General features: G+C 39.5%; 1 protein-coding gene across 1 annotated transcript; it reads right to left on the bottom strand.

The window, feature by feature from the left end:
• Positions 1–2774: 2774 nt before the first annotated feature.
• On the bottom strand, positions 2775–20728 carry LOC134742262 (E3 ubiquitin-protein ligase rififylin). The gene is made up of 7 exons (XM_063675295.1): positions 20253–20728; positions 15517–15711; positions 14923–15009; positions 14205–14363; positions 13209–13496; positions 10376–10558; positions 2775–9447 (listed from the first exon to the last, which is right to left on the bottom strand). Exons 1-7 carry the CDS (start codon positions 20512–20514, stop codon positions 9272–9274), a joined length of 1350 nt encoding a protein of 449 aa, XP_063531365.1. The 5' UTR covers positions 20515–20728; the 3' UTR covers positions 2775–9271.
• Between the last annotated feature and the right edge of the window lie 181 nt (positions 20729–20909).

The raw sequence follows: 20909 nt of genomic DNA, 5'->3' as shown, positions 1-20909 counted from the left end.
AATATCTGAACACGCACCTTGCGCCTTGACAATAGAGGCGTGTTCAGATATTTGTGAGCACCTTGACCGCTCCGATATATCTGATGGCGACTGTACATCGGTTACATTTATAACTAAACTATGCGCGATATAAAACTGCTTGGCTTACGTCGCACACGCTATTTTGCTTTTATACTACATACAAAAATACTAAATGACTATTTATATAATAGTTATTTGGTAGTAAAGTATAAATACATGGAAAATGTGTAGTATGTGGTAGAATATGCTGTTTCCCAAGTGTCGTGAAATTCTTGAACAAAAATCTTGGTATACTTAAATTTAGATAAATTGAAAATATTTATACATTCGTAAGTACCATTTATCGTCAAGTGACAACCAAAACTCTAATTACGACCACAAGTTCATAGCCACAGTGAACCATATTTTAGTACTAGGTCTATTAACCTTTTCGACGCCGTGTCAAACACAAAAGCTGTCACTCGGACGCCACGTCACCGAAGTGTTAAAACTGAAATTGAAATTTATGCACATGCACGTAGGTCTATGCTATGTAGCTCTGTCATCTGTGGCCTGTGACGGATTAATCAGTCTTTGGCGTTGGACCTGCGGTGCCGATATATCCGTCATTGGCGTTCAAAAGGTTATTAATAAGGTTCATTTATTTGTTTAAATATTTTTTTGTAATTAGTGACTTGGTTGTCATCTGACGTTATGTATTTCGAAAGGAAACATATTTTACCGTAAACTTACAGTGCCTAATTGAATTTTATACGAAGGAGTAAATATGCAAAATATATTTTCACTAAAACTGCCGCCACAGTCCAGCCCAGTCCAGCCGCCCAGACATCAAAAAAACTTGACAAGACAAATATGCAATCTTGATTTGTAAAAATAAAGATACAAAGGGCTTGTGCACAAATAGCGCGAGGTTTTTGACTTCTTGCTAATGTAACTATTGCTAAGTGTAATTACACTGAGACTATCTTTATGCCCCGTGTTATAAAATCTATACAACTTACTACGAAAGAACATTAATAATTACGAGTAATAACAACAGCCCTGTGGTTGCTAGCGATCTAACGAATGCCTAATCAAATCGTGATACCTACTAACATTACTAACACTATTTTAACATTACGTGTTATCAGTAAAAAAATATTTTTATCGGTGGCAACAAGCAGTTTGTCTTATGGTAAGCTGTTACTTCATGGTGTCTAATGCGCATTGTAGACCGTTTAGCCCTTTGCCGTGTGCGACGCGTCATTATGAATCTTATCGGAATGCATGATGGTCGATATTGGATTGAAGCCGCGCGCGTCACATGACGACTTTGGCGGCCAAAGAGTTGCCAACCTGTGCACACTTTTTTTTTAAACACACCATACTGTAGACTCAAGAAAATCTCGGCAGGTGATTTATTCTATAGCCGGAGTGTTTGCGGAAGGAAATTCCTCTGAAATCGCTCAGCAGGCGACAGGTTTCGGATGTCTAATGAGACCCTTTCTCTACCTAGGTAGCAAAGTGACGTCAGCGACGTCATAATGACGTAATTATGACGTCGTCATGACATCACTATGACGTCGCTGACGTCATAATGACGTGTAAATGCTACCTGGGATAGCTTAGGTACTCACCGTAATGTTAAAATAGTGAATGCTTTACCAAACTAGCGACAAACTTACTAACCGGAGGATTGGAACACATGTGGAGCTCCTAATAACACTCTTAATTGGTCATCGGTGGACCTTATGACTTTGTAATAAGGTTAACTTTGCCAGTGAAAAGTGTGGACAATGGTAAGTTATAACGTAATCTAGTAGCAGTCCAACGCAACGGGATAAAGAATGTTAACAAACTTTCAGGGATATATATAGGTATATATATATATATATATATATATATATATATGATTGCCATAAGTTACTAAACACCCCGTCATCAATTCATCGCATCAACCGAGACAGCTTTTTCACAAAGCAGCGGCCCAAATGTCATATCATCTGTACTGACATCACCATCTTCCTTGTATATGTATCACGAAAAACGAAACAACAGTTTTCGTCGAGCAACTTACGATTAACGCTCACTATCGCAACACAGGTAGCATCTATATTTCATTATGATGTCAGCGACGTCATTATGACGTCGCTGACGTCACTTTGCTACCTGGGAATGTAACTCGGTTTACTCAGTAATGGTTAGATTATTTACATTTTTTACCTCGTTTAGTTGGCCTATTCTATATGTCTATGGAAAAAGAAACCTGTTTCTGTATGCGACACGCTGAATTCTATATGCTATTATTGTCTAAACAAAGTGATAGAAGACTGCAAACTTTAAGTTGTAGTATTTCATGTTCCAAAACCCAGGTAGCATTTCACTTTGTTACCTGGGATGTCGCATTTAGGTCAACTATTTATAAAAAAAATAGCATTATTGTCGAATTCTGACTAGCTTGCATACAAAATACATTATATTCAAATAAACAGCTAAAACAATTAATTTGCAACAGTCTTCTCTATTGCTGACATTTATAAAATTTTGTGAATGCACATAAAAAAAGGACGCTTAGCGCGAGACAATTTTGTACATTTACCCGACTGTTCCTATCTCTATCGCACGAGCGTAATTATATTGCTGTTGCGGTCACGCAATGCCATTGACCGCCGGCATCGTGAGCGGAACAGCAATGTAGTTACGCTTGTGCGATAGAGATAGGAATTTAGCGCGAGACATTTTGTACATTTACCCGACTGTGGGTAAATGTACAAAATGTCTCGCGCTGAGCGTCCTTTCTTTACTTTGAATAACTTTTTCTATACGTCAAAGTCGAAAGATTAAATACAGAAACATTAGATTATTAGATTAATGCTAAACGTGAAAATATTCTTTAGTAAAATTAAGTGGAAGTGTAAAAAAATGTGGTTCGTTTTTTTTTGTTTACCCGATATCTTGCAAAATGAATACCGCGAAAATATCGTACAAAATATATTTAGGCGCTTCGTTGTTGTGCAAGATATTAAATTTGTAGGTGCCTTTACTAATGGGCACTGAATTTTTTATACAATTAAATATTTAGTCGAGCACGAAGAAATATAAGTACACATTTTTACATATTTTTCCAATCAAAATACGGAATGTACAGATCTTTGACCAAACGATTTTGTGACGTGAACTTCACATACAGGTAATTTACAACAGGTTCTTATTTGAGCACAAATAACGATACGATTAAATACCTAATAAATGAAATCAACAATTATAATTTGTTTGTGTCTATAATTTGTTTGTATACATGTATGGTGACCGCATTAAGATGTCAGGACAAAAACCTTTCAATGTCATTATGACATCAGTGGGAAAATCACCGTCGTGGTTTTTTTTTTCATGATAAAGGTAAGATAAGACTGGACGAAAGCTTCCATCTTAGGTATTTTAATTGCAAATTGCAATGAATTAACACAAATTTCATTTATATTATATTACGATTTTTTTTGTCCTAAATCATCTGTACATTAAATTTAAACCTACATAACAATTTATACCGTGAACTCACTAATAGAATGAATACAAGCGAACGAATAAAAATAAAACAAATATTCTTTAAATCATATAAAAATAACTATAATAAGATTAACCATCACATGTTTCAGATTATTCGTAGCACATGCTACATATTTGGGATTTTTTCGAAAAATATCAAAAGTACAGAAAACTGTAAGTAGTACTTTCATTTAAACTAGGTTAGGTCTTTTTCGTATTTCACAATACCAAAAATTCATTTTTTTTTTCATATGGATGAGCGGTAATCACAAAATACAATCATCTGTGTAGGTACAGTACTAGACATTTTATTATAAGTTGAAAAAATAAAATTAAAAATATTTTTCCATATATACTCAAAACTATATTTCTAGCTAACTTTGAAGCACTAAAATAACAAGTAGTTAAAGTGAACATTAAAAATAGAAATAGATAGGTAAATAAGTACATATTTACAATTTTGACCATACATTTGTTCAGTTACATTTCGTGCGAATTTTTACTATTCATTTTAAATAATACAAACAATACATGAGCGAAGAACTATCATAACAATGACAAAGTAATAGCAATAACAATAGTAGCTTCTTTGCTGAGTGCGCCACAGTGGCGCCCACCAAAGTAAAATAATGTACCATCAGCCGCAAAAGTGCATGGCGACTTTATGAAAATGAAAAAATGAAAATGAAAATATTTTATTAACTTAATAAAACGTTACATTACAAGGTAGTAGGTTGGGACTTCCTATTAAGTACCTGTATAAGGAAGTACCGCTCCTCCGATTTTATCAATGATATCATTCATAATTTCTCCATGCAATTTTGCACCTCACTGTACAAAATAGTGAGGTACCTTAGGTACCAAAATGAGTAAATCACAAAATAATAAACATATGATTTTATGTGTTTATATTCGTTTTAGATGGCAGATGTTGGTGATGGTAATATATTGCGACTACCCTCTAGCTAGCGCGTTAAAAAATTCAATGTATTACTAGAGATAATATCACTGTTCTTAAAACGGAGTCAAATATCCGATTATTTCTATTTAGTGTTGCGTAGAAATTACATAATGAGATAATGACTATGCGTAATGTGTATAAACTGATCTTAGCCTCGTAACGCTCACGGTTCTACCTAGTACTTCCCAGGTAGCATTTATACGTCATTATGACGTCAGCGACGTCTTTATAACGTCAATATTACGTCATAATGACGTCGCTGACGTCACTGCTACCTGGGTTATTAAGTTCGATGAAGTTTTAATCAATGTTTTAATCGGAATAGAGTTGCATCTCGGTCTATTTACAAAATGAAATCAACACTATTTCCTACACTATAGCTTCCAGTTTCACGGCAAATTGGAATTGTTTGCTTGCATGACTAGGGCTAAGGAGGTCAGTGTCAGCTATTTTATTTCAGTTGGGTGTAACTTGTTATAAATTGTCATTAATTAATACGATCTATTGTAAGGTGTATTGGGATTATTCCTAAAAAGAATACATTCGGAATTATCACCATAATACCACAGAATAACTAATAGTACTACCGTACAGAAAATTCACTCCTTAACAAAAGTCAGATTTAGGTATAAAATTATACCTTTACTCGCCGCCTGCAAGCAAAATTGAAACTTATAACCGCGCACGAACCGTGAATCATCTTTGCGCGCCGCAGTTTTATGACCGAGCTGTGAGTGTCGGCACGGGGTTGTCACGCCACAAGTTTTTGTACCTATACCTACTGATCTATTATTTTTAAGATAAATATGTAGGAATTACAGACGTTGATTCTGTAAACATGATTTTTTATCCGGAGATAGTATGTCTGGTTCTCACGGAAGTAGGTATGCCACAGAAGTACTTATTCCTTTGAAAATATATCGGTCAATATAGTCCGGAATTTAAAAAAATGTAATTTCTGCTTCCTTGTTCTTCCGCTTATTCAGACATTCGTAAACAGAACAATATCTATAGATTTAGGTTTCGAAGGCATTATGTATTTTCAATTTTGCGCGAGTCGAGCGGCAGCCCATTGCCATACGCCTGCCCGGGAGGCGCACCGGTCAAATGTACCTAAACTGCGAAGTGACACCCCCCTGATAATACGTCTTTAAAAAAATCAGCTCTTTTAAAATAATAACTATAATTGTTTTCGCTAGCTGAGTCGCAGGGCTATAACTAGAGATTTAAACATCGCTTATTATATAAATAACATTTAAGTATGAATTTATAAATCATACGAGCATATATAATATATTATTTACAACCGATATCCTATTGGAATCAGGACTAAATCGGGGCTACAAAACTATTTCCATTTTTTTGGTCAATAATCGTGTGAACTGTGTTTATTTCATTTTATGTTATTTATTAACTATTTTTTAAGAAAATATAAGCCACAGTAATAAAATAACGATTAGAGTTTTATAATTCATAGTTAAAAAGTGAATCGAAGCGTATCATAATGATATTAACAGCAACACAACTGACCATATGTAGGCTGTAATGCGTTGAAATAAGATTCCCAAATAGTTAACTGTGTCATTGATGGTACATTTATGGAGTTTACTCCTTAAGAATAGATTTTCATAAATCTTATGGGGAGTAAAATCAAACGTTATATTACGTTACGCGTTACGTTATATTTCGTGCGCAACTTATCTTGAGCATCACGTAGCAACGGCTGCATGGAAACACTATTGATTCAATATCAATAAATAACAACTGTCAATTTGCGGAGTTTTTCGTCTGAAATTTTAACAGAAATTCAATAGAATGGTTCTTTTTTCACATGAAGCAAAGCACCCATCTCTGATGGAATGCCACAATTTTATAATTTATTTTGTAATCGTTCGAAAGGAGTAAACTCAAGTCGTCCGTCGGAGCTGACATACACACACTTTTTTATTTTATTGGTACCTGTAGAGTTAGACCAAGAAAAGTCTGCAGAGATTTTGACAGCACACGCAGTGCCAGTGTTATTTATACGTCATAATTTCATAGAAGTCATCATGTCAGCCGATAGACGTCCACTGCTGGACATAGGCCTCCTCCAAGGCTCGCCACTCCGACCGATCCTGTGCCGCTCGCATCCACCGAATTCCCGCGACCTTCACCCGGTCGTCGCTCCACCTCGTTGGAGGCCTACCGGCAGTTCGTCTTGCGGTACGCGGACGCCACTCCAGAACCTTCCGGCCCCACCGGCCATCAGTTCTGCGAGCAATGTGCCCCGCCCACTGCCACTTAAGGTTTGCAATTCTGCGAGCTATGTCGGTGACCCTAGTTCTACTGCGGATATCATCATTTCTGACTCTATCACGCAGAGAAACCCCGAGCATAGCTCTCTCCATTGCCCTTTGCGTGACCTTGAGCCTTCTTATGAGGCCCATTGTTAGCGCCCACGTCTCAGATCCGTATGTCATCACTGGCAACACACACTGGTCAAAGACTTTTGACTTAAGACACTGCGGCAATTTGGACGAAAAGATACTGTGGAGCTTCCCGAACGCTGCCCAACCTGGCATCCTCCAATGCAGCGGTGAACAGCTTTGGGGAAATTACATCTCCTTGTCTGACTCCCCGCTGCAATGGAATAGGCTTCGAGCTCTGGCCCTGTAGTCGGACGGACATGGTGGCGTTTTCGTACAAACACTTCAGCACTTCGATATACCGGTAGTCAATTTGGCACCTTTGGAGAGACTGCAGCACAGCCCAAGTCTCGATCGAATCGAAGGCTTTCTCGTAGTCCACAAATGCAAGGCAAAGGGGGAGGTTATACTCCTCAGTCTTCTGTATAACCTGCCGCAACGCATGTATGTGGTCTACGGTACTATAGCCTTTACGGAAACCTGCTTGTTCGGGAGGCTGGAAGTCGTCAAACCTGCGTGCGAGACGGTTCGTGATGACTCTCGAAAACAGCTTGTAAACATGGCTCAGAAGTGAGATGGGTCTATAATTCTTCAGCAAGGTGTTATCACCTTTTTTGAAGAAGAGCACCACCACACTTCTGTTCCATAGAAGTATGACGTTTAAAATAACACCAGTACGGATATCATGGTCGCATTTTTGTCACCTGTCATGTCATGCGTCACTATCGCACTTTCATACTTGTAAGAACGTAACAGGCATGGTGACAGATGATAAAAAAGCGACCACCCTACTGCACTGCGTGTGCTTTCAAAATCTCTGCAGACTTTTGTTGGTTTAACTCTAGTAACCTACCCGGTTACCGCTACATGCCTAATAGCAAGGAATGTTTTACACAATTCTGGCGCATGTCTAAGTGCTCAGTACTATAATTTCATATTCATTCGGCCACTCAGGATATTACCCAGGTAGCAGTGTCGTCAGCGACGTCATAATGACGTAATAATCACGTCAACATGAAGTCATAATGACGTAATAATCACGTCAACATGAAGTCATAATGACGTCGCTGACGTCATAATGACGTGTAAATGCTATCTGGGTAAGTAGCAATTTAAAGCCTAGTGTCCCACGGATGTGATATCATATGTGCATTGCGTGTCACTCTCTCATTAAGTAAAATGTGAGACGCAAATACACATTGGACCAAGAAATTGGACGAACTTAAAACCTCAGTGTCGTTTTGTCTGGCAAATGTTCCCTGGGACCCAAGTGGTTACGAAATATTCAGACAAATCTTAGGATTAAAAATTAATTAGAAATCCCTGATCTATATAATCACATTTCACTATTTAATACCAAAGCTACTACGCTTTTAAACATAAAGCTAATGGCAAGACTTTCCTTTCTGTCCCTAGAATTATAACGTAAATAGATGATGTTCTGAATACATGTCAGGTTTAAAAGTTTTTAAGACGAAACATAATATATGAGTATAAACGATCATATTAAGCTGTCATTTATTACACCGCTTTTGTTATTTTTATCCCCAAAAATCCAAAGTCTAAGTATTCATATTTTAGGTAGGCGCGTATTGCATCAAACCTTCCCAATAACCTAGAAAACGACTACTGATCGTTTATTGATGTTCAGGTATATAAGTGTTATCATAATGAGAAAGTAAAGCTCAGAATAAAAAAAGATCACGACGTGACGATGAAGAGCAACGGCCAGATTTTATCATTCTGGCCATGACAATCCGGAGGTGTCATACCGGAAGTGACGTAATGAATGTAACAATCGGTACGGGACGTCCTGGATGTGACAACCTGGAAGTGACGTTCCGGATATGACATTCAGGAAGTGACGTGGCGGAAATGACATAACGTAGCGCAAGTGCCGTAGCGGGCGTGTCATTCCGGACGGGATGTATCGGAATTGACATTCCGAAGGTGGCGTTCCGGACGTGAAATAAAGGATGATGTTCACGACACGACGTCCCGATTGTGTCGAGGAAGGGGTCCCTTTGTTGGACATAATTATTGAGTCATAATGTCATTATTGTCATATTATCACTAGTCATAATTCTGAAACAGTTAACTTTTCAGGATTTTCCTCAGGTTATCCTATAGATAGGTCAGGTTAGGTTAGGTTTGTTTTATGGCAATCCTGAAAAGTTACGCGTTTCTGAGAAAAACTAAACTATATGTGGACAAACAATACATTATGACTTAAAACTATATGGGAAACAATAGAGACCCGTCGAGTGAGTGTCATACCGGCCGTGAGGTCCGACACGTCCCGTGCGCGTCACGCGTCACGCGTCACGCGTCACGCGTCACGCGTCACGCGTCACGTTCAGGAGCGGAAGAAGCGCACGGCGCGCACGACGTACTGGCGACAGATGGGGCACTCGGCGAGCTGCTTGGCGCACCGCGTGCACGCCGCGATGTGCCCGCACTCCAGCAGCACGCACTCCAGCGGGGCCGCCATGCAGATCTTACAGCACTCTTCCAGGGGAAGGGCTTCTAATTCTATCGACAAACAATTACTACGTTAATACGAGGACCGGGATATACTTACTGCTGTAGCGCGACGACCCGAAGTGGATCTTAGCCTCCGACACCAAAGACCGCCATGCTACTCTGTCCACAGCCGTTTTTCCGCTGAGGTCTTTCTACACTACGTCTCTCCAGCGGAGATAGGCAAAAATTATATAATACTTCTTACGAACAGATACTTATCTCTCAAAGATTTGATACCTACACAAAACTACAATGGAGTGACCTTCAGCGCGCCGACACAACGCTAGGGTTGCCGACGCTTCTTTCAAATACTTAGGTGTCTTAGGTAAATATCTAACTATAAATGTGTCGTAAAAAACATTACCTGCATCTTTAAAACGATTTAATAGTACCTACGTAGCTTGTAAATAATAATAATAAAATCATTTATTCCAGATAACATTGATCCAATAACATAATTAATAATAACAATAGTAAGTACCTATATTGAGTATGTCTACTTACTTTTCCTCATCTGTCGAAAGAGGAAATAATGATATTTTTTATTTGTTTTGTTGTTTTTGCATCCATCCACACTACAAGCTGTGTTATTTGTTCGTTATGAAGACATTACTTTGGCATAGCGCGCGGTGACGGGCGCGCGTGAGCGCGTGTGGCAACCAACTGACTAGCTTTAGCTTTAGTACCGCCGGCGAGAAGCGAGTCGTAGGTATAAAATCGAGCTCGTGCGGAGAGTTCCATAGGCCTGACATTAGTTCATTTGCACTTGCTCGCTTGAAACGGCAGTCGTCGGACTGCTCTATAGAACCGCCAGTGCGTATCCTGGCCACCGTGAGCTCTTATCCAACTAACTTGCAACCGCGTGTGCGTGTGAGCCCTGACCCGAGGAGTTCCTAACCTAATTATAGGGGTGGTTACCATAGTATATATGTCTTACCGTCTTTATATCTCGTGTGGTCCTGCCATAACCGCTGTGCGCGTACTAATAACTCTTGTCGTTCAACACATCCACGGAACTCGACGCGGTTCCTCACCAGCAGCTCTTTCAGCTGACGGACGGTCAGCGCGTCCAGCGATGATAGCTCCTTCAGGTCGTCGAGGGTTATTGGCTGTGACCCGCCTGGAAAAAATAATACAATTAATGTGGAAATAAGTGCAATAGATGTACCAACGTGGTATAAAAATACACAGAGTAACAGCCTCCACGCTACCCCAATTAGGACTGGAAAGTTTTTATATAACTTTGAATTTCTTCGCAGGTGTAGGTTTTCTCGCGGTGATTTCTTTCGCTGAAACGTAAGTGGTTGGTAAGTACCAAAGAGGATATAATAGAATAGAGCGGTACTGTCATAGCAAATTTTGTAACCACAGTAAATTCACTGCCATCTATAGACACACTTTAAAACTAAAAATTAAGATTTATAAAATACGATGAAATGTATTTAAATATGGATAAATGATTTTTTTCATTTGCATTAATTATTTTTATATGATAATGACCCATGTTCTTTCACTGATATGCGTTAAAATTGTTAAATAACAAACGAAACCGTCAACGCCCTCTATACGAGAGTATAGAAAAGGCCAAAAGTAGTGGCGCCATCTGATCGAGAATCAAATTTTCGTGATTTTCGAGGCACGTATTTTCCTTAGACTGTATCCATCTATTACGGAGCTCTATTCATCCAGAGATTCGGAGCTGTATCCATTTATTGCGAATCTATTTTTGGAAAGTACTAAATAACATCGGTATTTTCCGAGAAAATTATTGGAACTTATTGGTATTGATTAGCTATTCGAGATCGAATATTTTTGTGTATTGAAAGAAGGCGGCCAGGATCATGAGCATCACTCTTAACTCGGTCACAGAATAACTAATAGTACTACCGTACAGAAAATTCACTCCTTCACAAAAGTCAGATTTAGGTATAAAATTATACCTTTACTCGCCGCCTGCAAGCAAAATTGAAACTTATAACCGCGCACGAACCGTGAATCTTCATTGCGCGCCGCAGTTTTATGACCGAGCTGTGAGTGTCGGCACGGGGTTGTCACTTGACAAGTTTTTGTACCTATGCCTACTGATCTATTATGTTTAAGATAAATATGTAGGAATTACAGACGTTGATTCTTTAACATATTTTTTTTATACGGAGATAGTATGGTTCTCACGGAAGTAGGTATGCCACAGAAGTACTTATTCCTTTGAAAATATATCGGTCAATATAGTCCGGAATTTAAAAAAATGTAATTTCTGCTTCCTTGTTCTTCCGCTTATTCAGACATTCGTAAACAGAACAATATCTATAGATTTAGGTTTCGAAGGCATTATGTATTTTCAATTTTGCGCGAGTCGAGCGGCAGCCCATTGCCATACGCCTGCCCGGGAGGCGCACCGGTCAAATGTACCTAAACTGCGAAGTGACACCCCCCTGACTCGGTTCTATAGCGCATCGGGGATGTTAGCGACGGCTCGCGTGGAATGTTTCTATACTACCATGCGTGCGCGTGCACGCGCAGCATCCCTGGTGCGCCGGCGCCGGGTGCGCGGCAGTCTCGACAGCATCCCACCAATGATAGCGGACAGGGTAGACTGTCCCTACTTGTCGAACTGTGAGGGATTGCATTCCCCCATCTGCATGGTATTATTTTAAGGGGATCCCATGCCCCAATGACCTTCGATTTGAATCCCTTAGTTTTCTAATGTTTTTTATAGCTACGGATATATTAACAGCAACGGATTTTAGCAATATAGTATCCCATATTTACTTCAAAGTTCATTGTTTTCGAAATATTTGGCATCAAAGTTGAACAATTTTAGGCCAAAAAACTGGTTTTCTGGTCATAACTTTTGTGTTAATTAGTTTAAAATTAAAACCTTAGACAAATTTTTAGAGACGTCTAAGACGAACCCAAATATGTAGATTTCGTATAAGTAAGATCTTTCACAGCAATCGAGATACGAAAAAAGTGTTTTTTAGACAATGTTTAAAACAATCATAAATAAATAAGTATTCATTTTTTTCACAATCCGGTAGACAAAAATGGAGATAAAAGATTGAAGAACCGATAGCCACTTGTCTTATAATTCTATATGTAGTGCAAAAGTAGGAGATACGATTCAAAACTTGTCAAAAGTCGATGAAAACCTCAGGTAGCCCCTTAAATCTAAGTTCGTTGTACATACTAACCCCTTAGTTTGTAAGTTCTACTAATATAAATATGTGTCCATGTGTTACACGGAATAAAAATATTCATTCATTCATGCATTAACTGTCCATCGGTGGACCTTATGCCTATTGTAACAAGGTTTACGAACTGTCAGTTAACAGTGTGGGCGATGGTACATGTTGATGATGATTTATTATCATTGTTTCGCTTGAAACTTGAAATGCTCATAATTTCTCCAAGAATATTTTTATTGTACTGTCTAGAAGAACGTGTCGAAGTTTGCCTTGTTCCCTATATATGTGGTATTTTCTATAAAAAGGGACCTTATTGTCGATGGCGCTTACGCCATTGTAAACGATGCTCCGATTAAAATACAATGCCGCGCGACGCTGTGCGGCGTAAACGCCATCGACAATAAGGTCCCTTTTCATAGAAAATGCCCTATATAATACAGCGTTAATAGTGTGAAATCCATTATTAAGCTGTATCTAAGTTAGACTCATTCCCATGTCATTCCCATCTTTGTGACCATTCTAGGCTCAACCAGGAGCGATGCACTATCGGGGTTGAAAGATCAATGATCATATTCTCTGAATTACCTGAGTTAGAGTCGGACTCATTCCCATCTTGCTTCGGTGGTATCAAGTGTGTCGGAGTCTGCGGTGTCGAATGATCTCTCCTTGGAGGAGACGGGGCTCTCCTTGGAGGTGATACCCTCGGTGGGGAGGGTGGTCTCTGTCCCCGCTGTACCGGCTCGTCCTGCAGCGACGCGCTGTCGGCGTCGCGCGAGGCGGCGGAGGGGGAGCGCAGCTCGAGGGATGAAGCGGCTCGGAGCGGAGTGGCGGGGCCGGAGAAGGCGCCCGGGGATGCCAGAAGCACTTCCGAATCTGAGAAAATACATATTTTTTAATTAATTTTCATGTTTTCCGGAACAAATTATACACTTGATTTGTTTAACCAAACTTCAAGTGTGACAACAGAACTAAGTGCCCATGATCAGTATAGATAATGAAACCCCGGGATATAAAACAATGTTATCACGCAAAAAATCCGCTGTTTACAATGTGTTTCAGATGCTGCGTCGACTCAACGTTGGTACTGGTATGAATACACTTTCCTGCCTTTTCTGTATTGCTAGGAGCCTATAGAAATACTTATGTACCAGGGATGTTGCGGATGCCGATTTTTTGACATCCGCGGATGCAGATGCGGATCCGAATATTTAGGCTCACATCCGCGGATGCGGATGTCAAGATTAGGCACATAAAAAAACGTCAAATATTACATTTTAGTATTATTTTATTATAAAAAAGATGCCCTACAATCGCATTACTATAATAAAGTCCAAATAAAATAAATTTTTCACTTCTTGTCGCTGTCCATCATAGGCTAAAGTGCTCAATCGACGAATCACAAAAACGAAACGAGATTCCTATTGACTAATGACGAAATTACCTAGCAGCTACGCATCCGCATTAAGCTCTGCATCGATTTTATGCGGATGCGGATGTTGAAAATAATGCGGTAGTTCCGCGTTTGCGGATGCGAATGCGAATATTCGCAACATCCCCAAGTCAAGTATATTAGTTTCTTACCATTGGGTAGAGGATCGGCGGGTCGACGCACAAACTCCCAGCCTGAGTCATCTAAGTCTTCAACCTCGAGGCAGTCTGCCGTGTCCACATGAGCGGATTCTGCCGCTGCCCCAGGAGTAGTTGCCGATGGTACTGGTACGGAGATGCGCTCCTGACCGCCTGCGTTCATATACAACACAATAAGCGACATATACCCGAATAATGAAGCGAATAATGGATGACGATAACCAATAACCAAGTGCTAAAATAAACGTCCCGATTAAACACGACACAAGACAAGTGTTTTGCGAACGCAACCTTTTATTTGTATAAAATTTTAATATATTCCTAATGCAGTAGCCAAACGCAGCTGTCGGGTCTGCTAGTATTCGAAGGCTTTTTCTAAAGCACCAATGGCAGCGCTCCACATATGCGTTGTCGCGGCCAATCAGATGTACCTAACCACTTGGACCATCCCTCTAATCCGGGGTTAACCGGTTAAACCGTTAACGCAGTGTGAAATTGTACTGGTAACCATGGTAACTCCAGGTTTAACCAGTTAACTCCGGGTTAGTGGAATGGTGCAATTGGTGCACCAGTCAATAGTTTACTCGGTTAGTTAATTTGGCATATCTATAGACTTTTTTATTCAAACATCGCGCCCCTAGTTGCCACAAAGACCTCGCCTCACTCGGTCGATAATGTAATGTAATCTCAGTCAATAGCAAAAGTCACTGACCTGGTGTGGGAGTGAAGCGCTCATGCAGCGGCGCCTGCGCGGGCGTGGGGGTCTGCGCGTGCTCGTGCGCCGCGTTGTAGCACCCGCCTGCAACATTTTTTTTTTTTTTTTTTAACATAGGCAATAGAGTCGGCCGGACGATTTTCCGGCCCTATTTCTCTTTACCCTAAAAGTCTCTTTACCCTAAAACCCGCCTGCAACAATAATATTTATTAACTTATAAATCTGGTAACAAGACAAGGCGCAAATTTCGTTAGTCATCGCATCCCGGGTGTTAACTCGAAAAGTGATTAAAGGCGATGTGTAATGAACCCTCGTGGACGTCAGCTGCCGCGCTGTTGGTGGGTTGAGGAACGGCAGCCACTAAAATACGTAAAAAAAAATTGTCGCATCCCGATTGAAACTTACTTTCTAGATGTGCGTGCTGTTAATTTACTTTCTTGATTCAATTTAATAATTTATTTAGGCAAACTTTTTGCAATTCAAATAGTTGTACAGCTTAATGTTTCCCCAGAATACTATTCCACACTGCTGTTACGAGTGTGCGTAAGTACACACAAGTAAAGTCATTCTTTTAGTCTGTTCTCATTTTACCTCCATTGGTGTTAGGCTGTGGCCTCTGTTGCTGTGGTCTCGGTGGTGGTCGCAGGTCGAAAGTGGAGTTGATGAAGTTATTGATGTTGCTGGTGATGCCCTTGAGGGACGGGAAAGGCTCCGCGCGGGGCGCCCGCCGTCTGTACGCCGTGCTGTTCACGTGCGACACGCAGAGTGATACTAGCTCTTCTTTTTCTGAAATAGCGATAGTTAATGAGGGGTTGTAACGGTATTTACAGTTTTTGGAATATCTTTCTTAAATACTTTACATTTATTAATTTTTATATTAAAATGTGTGTTTAAGGGGCCCACTGATTACTAGTCTGCCGGACGATATCGGCTTGTCAAATTTTTTTCTAACTGACAGGCCGATATTGTCTGGCGGACTGATAAACAGCGGGCACCTTTAGCCTCAATCTACACTCATGGACAATTTTAGAGGAACGCAAAAAAAAAGTTTAATTACTAATTTTGAAATTACTTAGGTGCTGTAATCCAGTAATTAAACAAGTAACGTAGTAAAATATTTTATTGACAATACTAATCTTAATTATCATAAATAAATATATCAATGTTACTGTCAACATTTCAATGTTCTACAAAATAAGTATATTTATACAAAATCGCTTCATATACTGCTTCTTATATTCTAAAACTGGAGCAAACAACTACTCGAGTGGAGACCATGGAGGGAAGAGCGTCCTCAAAGCAGGGACCGGACAACCCTTTCCGCGATAAAACCCTTTCAATGGGCGACACTTAAACACGGCTAACACATTGAAAGACTTTCCCTTTTGAACTGCAAGCCCATTACCCCATTGCCCTTACCTTTGACTAACCCTTACCGAAAAGCTAACCAAAAATAAGGCTAGCTCTTAATAAGGGTTACCCTTATCTTTAAGCGCTTTTTATAAAGGTTTCCCTTTGCGTGAAAGAGACAGGATTAGTATATATCTACGGTAGTGTATGAAAAGGAAATAAAATACGTGCCTAGTCAAAGAACGCCGCCGTCGCCGCCGACGATCGCTCGGATTCGAAGTAATGTGTGCTTTATGGACAAGGTAGACGACTTAAATTAGGACGCTTATATGCTAAAAGGGAAGCCCTCTATAAGGCTAACCCTTATAAGCAATATGCAAGGTGTTGGTGAGCGGATGATAAGGGTTTTGTAAGGGTATTTGGCCTACCGATTACTCAAATGTGGTAGCTTTATATAAGGGTTTTTAAAAGCAAAAACAAAGGGTTTCGTCTGGCAAGGGGTATGATGAGTTAAGCCTTATGCAATACCCTTATAAAACCCCGATAAGGGATAGCGGGCCGGTCCCTGCCTCAAAGTAGACCCCAGATGCGTTGGGACCACGAAATTTAGAAGACTGCGGGGAAACAATGGCTCCAAGTTGCACAGAACCGCGACGAATGGCGCAAAATGAAGGAGGCCTACACCCAAAGGCTAAAGAGAGAGAGAGAGATATTCTAAAAAGGTGTTTTTTCGATTTCCACATTGGCACTAAATGTTTTATTCTAATCATTTTATATCGTAATTTATTATTTCTTAAACATTACTCCATCTTATTTTGGACTTCGTAACAATCGTAGAGGAAAATTACCTCGTATATTATTCTTACTCTAGCATATGAATGGAACTGACAGTAAATTGAAATTTTGTTTCAAATGACATCGGCATACGTTTATTATCTTAAGAGGCTTGATAATCATAATCATTTTTTATTCATCAAACCAGTTAGGTATCAGGTGTGATATCGAATCTTTTTATAGTTATCGAGAATTTTCAATGAGTATTATTATATATCGACATCTTTTTTATCGATATCAAGTCCCTAGAATGTGCCACACAAATGTATGTTTGGTAAATTTAAATACCATAATATCGGCATTTAAGAGTTTGTTTACCCCATTGACAACTAACCTAAACAATGAATTACATGAAAAAGTTGATCCATGTAATTAATGCCCCTGACACACTTTTTTTTTTTTTTTTTTAATCTGGTTTTTATGGAGGCTTTGGACACTCTAGGTGAACATGTCAGCCTCATGGGTGCTATCATAGTTCCCTACTCAAGGGAGAGGTCAATAAAGTGGTAAACACTGATTGCTTTGTCCGATATAGGCTCTGCCAACCAACAATTGATCTGTCCATTGTGCATGGAGCCCAGACTACCAAAAATTCTTTTTCTCAAGTCCGAATTCCGGACGCATTCCAACAACACGTGAGACAAGTCATCAGTCTTCTGACAGTTTGCACACAGTGGTGACGATTTAACACCCATCATGCACAGAAATTTGTTTGTAGGGATGTGTCCGGACCGGACTCGGAAAGCTGAGACTAACACTTTTCTAGAGAGGTTGGCAGAATCAAACCAGGGTATCCACAAGGGTCTATCTTGAATTGTTCTGTACCAGATTCCAACACCCCTTGATAAAGCTTGTTCTCCAAAATGGTATTCCCATTTCTGTAAACATCTTTTTTTAATTCTGGGAATTACTTCACTTGAATATGGTATAGAATCGAGTACAGAGCCATCCATTACAGCGGTTTTAGCAAGCTTATCTACTGCCTCGTTTCCTACTAACCCTACGTGGGAAGGAATCCACTGTATTTTAACAACTCTATCTTTACAAATAAACTCATGAATCAACTGTACAGCTTCATATGCAACAGGCATGCCTCTTTGTCCATAAACACAACGATTAAGGTGTTGAAGTGCACTCTTTGAGTCAGATAGTATTACAACTGGAGCACTATTAGCTAGATTATTTGCATAACACAAGGCTTCTTTAATAGCTACAAGTTCAGCTCGCATAACGCACGCGTCATCATGCAGCTTCCACATGAGTGAAACATTGCACTGAGGATCAAACAGAGCTGCTCCAACACCTTGTACACACCTCGAACCATCAGTGTATATTTTATGAAATTGGACATACTGCTCAGTAAGCACTCTCAGTGTAGAATTTCTCAACGCCTCATTCTGTTGATGCCGCTCCCCGACACACTTGCATAATGCCTTAGTGCAAATATAGCTGCATCACTTTGGTTTCCAAGATACATGTAACTTGAACATTTAAGCAATAACAGCTGCAATTAATCTAAATTCACTACCGACTGATTTATATTCTCTGCATAAGAAATAATAAAAAAAAAAATCTAAAAATGTATCTGCAAGTAGACCTCAAGGGCCCTTTCACAAGTTAATGCAACATTTACATTGACATGATAAAATTGATAAATACAACATGATCATCATTTAATTTCATATTTAATAATACATTATATGGTTAAATGGTCAAGAAGGCTGCTTAAGACAGAAACGCCTAGAAGGATCTTGTGGAAGCCCTATGCACCTCCGGGGTGCCCTAGGTCAAACAACAACATGCTGTTTAAATATTTTACCACTTTATTGACCTCTCCCTTGAGTAGGTAACTATGATAGCACCCATGAGGCTGACATGTTCACCTAGAGTGTCCAAAGCCTCCATAAAAACCAGATAAAAAAAAAAAAAAAAAAAAAAAAAAAAAAAAAAACATCATCTCGTGTCCTCATTCTTAATCTTTTTAGCTCCCTTATCAACTGAATAATGATATATTTCATCATCATATATTTAAGAGTAAGTATCTTGTCGCTGGAGCAATTTCCATGTTTCGCGGTCCTCTGCCTTCTCTTTGACAGCCTGATACGACACAACAATATAGTTACAAATTTCTAATTGCTGCCTAACTTTGTTGTGATTTTAAAAGACTGCCATTGCCTAAACATAAGATCAAAATTAGTAATAATTTGTTATTTCTATTTAACTATGATTATTCCGCTTTAATTTTCTTATTAATTTTATCTTAATTTCATTTGGACAGAAATCAGAAATAAGTACGGAGGTTGGTTTTGTTATAAATGATTAACATGATTATGATTATATCCTTATCAGCTCTCACAAATATTGAAATGTACCATAGTACAAATTTAGAAATAGAGAATTGTGAATTCCCTTTCAATTAGTTTGTAAGCATTATTGTGTACTTTTATTATGTACCTATGTTACAACTTCTTGAATAAACGTCTTTTATTATTATTATTAATTACTTAGAAGTAGACATTGTGTTTTTTTCTAATGATTGCTTGATCATTAGAAAAAAACAAAACCAACACAACCACATACAACCAAAATATTAATATAAATATCATTTAAAGATCTCTTATTTGTTTGTTATTCTTAGAATTATGCATTATGCCTAATAGTGGACGGCGTCGGGGTCAAGAAACTTTGTCTAATTATTAATTTCTAGTGTTGTTGTGACACAATTAATGGAAGCTGTACGAGCCCAATTCCAAAGAAAAACCGCAAATCGATTTACAGTTTAGCCATTTGGCACATGCACACTAGAGATCATAACAAAAGCCTTTTCATAGGATACTGTACATGCGATAGATTTCTGAAAAAAAAAAACCCATACAAAAAACTTTATGACTCAGCACTCCTCTCCTAAGGGATTTTTTTAAGAACTGCGGATCAAAAATTTTGTTTTAGACCTCTAGTATGCGTGTGCCAAACGCCTAATCTGTAAATCGATTTGCGGTTTTTTTTTGCGGACATCCACTATAAGGGGTTTCCCAACATGTCCAACGCGTGATGTAAACATGACGTCGAACTGCGTATCTTTAGCGAATTTTCTAGAAGACTTACCCGCAAGCTGCCGCACCAAGTCATGTCAGGGTACTCACCGACGCAACCGCGGGTGGACACGTTCTGGCGCTGCAAGAAGCACTGCAGGTCCCGGACTTTAAGATGAGCTATGGCTGGTCGCGCCAGCGGGCGCGTCGAGAGCGCCCGACAAGGGGCGCACATAGCGCCGCCGCCGCGCCGCAGGCAGCCCGCGCAGTAGTACCGCTCGCACTCCGAACATGCCCGCTTGCGGCGGAACACGCTGAACTGCACTGCACAACTCTCACACGGCATCTTACTACCGCGTCCTCGCACTATCATTTGACATACTCAATAGCTCGCGCTCCACTACCGATAGGTTTCTAATTATCACAGTTTCATGACCAGAGTTTTGATAAGCTATTTACGGTTTTCCTCAAGATTTGAACAGGCATTTGATAATTTTATAAAAAAAATAAACATTCACACAACATCTGCCATCATGGAAGGTTGCGTTTCGTTACACGAATATTAATTATACAGATCGCTTTGTTGAATATAGCAGCACTGTCGAGTGTCTTTTACTTTACTCTGCGTATATAGGAGCGCAACCTATAAATGCGTTCAGAATTTATAATTATAGTAAAATACACATTAAGCCCTCCACACTCGTCGCACAATGACCTTGGTGCGGTGCGATGGTGTGTTAGCTATTACAGACTCGCACCGCACCGCAA

Source organism: Cydia strobilella, chromosome 6 (assembly GCF_947568885.1).
Source record: "Cydia strobilella chromosome 6, ilCydStro3.1, whole genome shotgun sequence".
Classification (NCBI taxonomy): domain Eukaryota; kingdom Metazoa; phylum Arthropoda; class Insecta; order Lepidoptera; family Tortricidae; genus Cydia; species Cydia strobilella.
The sequence above is the reverse complement of the archived record's forward strand: the minus strand, read 5'-3'. Positions and strand labels throughout refer to the sequence as shown.

Excerpts from the sequence above, each read along its gene's own strand:
- LOC134742262 (XM_063675295.1), bottom strand. The coding sequence starts at position 20,514 with ATGATAGTGCGAGGACGCGGTAGTAAGATGCCGTGTGAGAGTTGTGCA. Across the intron at positions 13,497-14,204 it reads CGCCGATCCTCTACCCAATG|ATTCGGAAGTGCTTCTGGCA; the intron begins GTAAGAAACTAA and ends GTATTTTCTCAG. Across the intron at positions 10,559-13,208 it reads TGAGTCCGACTCTAACTCAG|GCGGGTCACAGCCAATAACC; the intron begins GTAATTCAGAGA and ends TATTTTTTCCAG.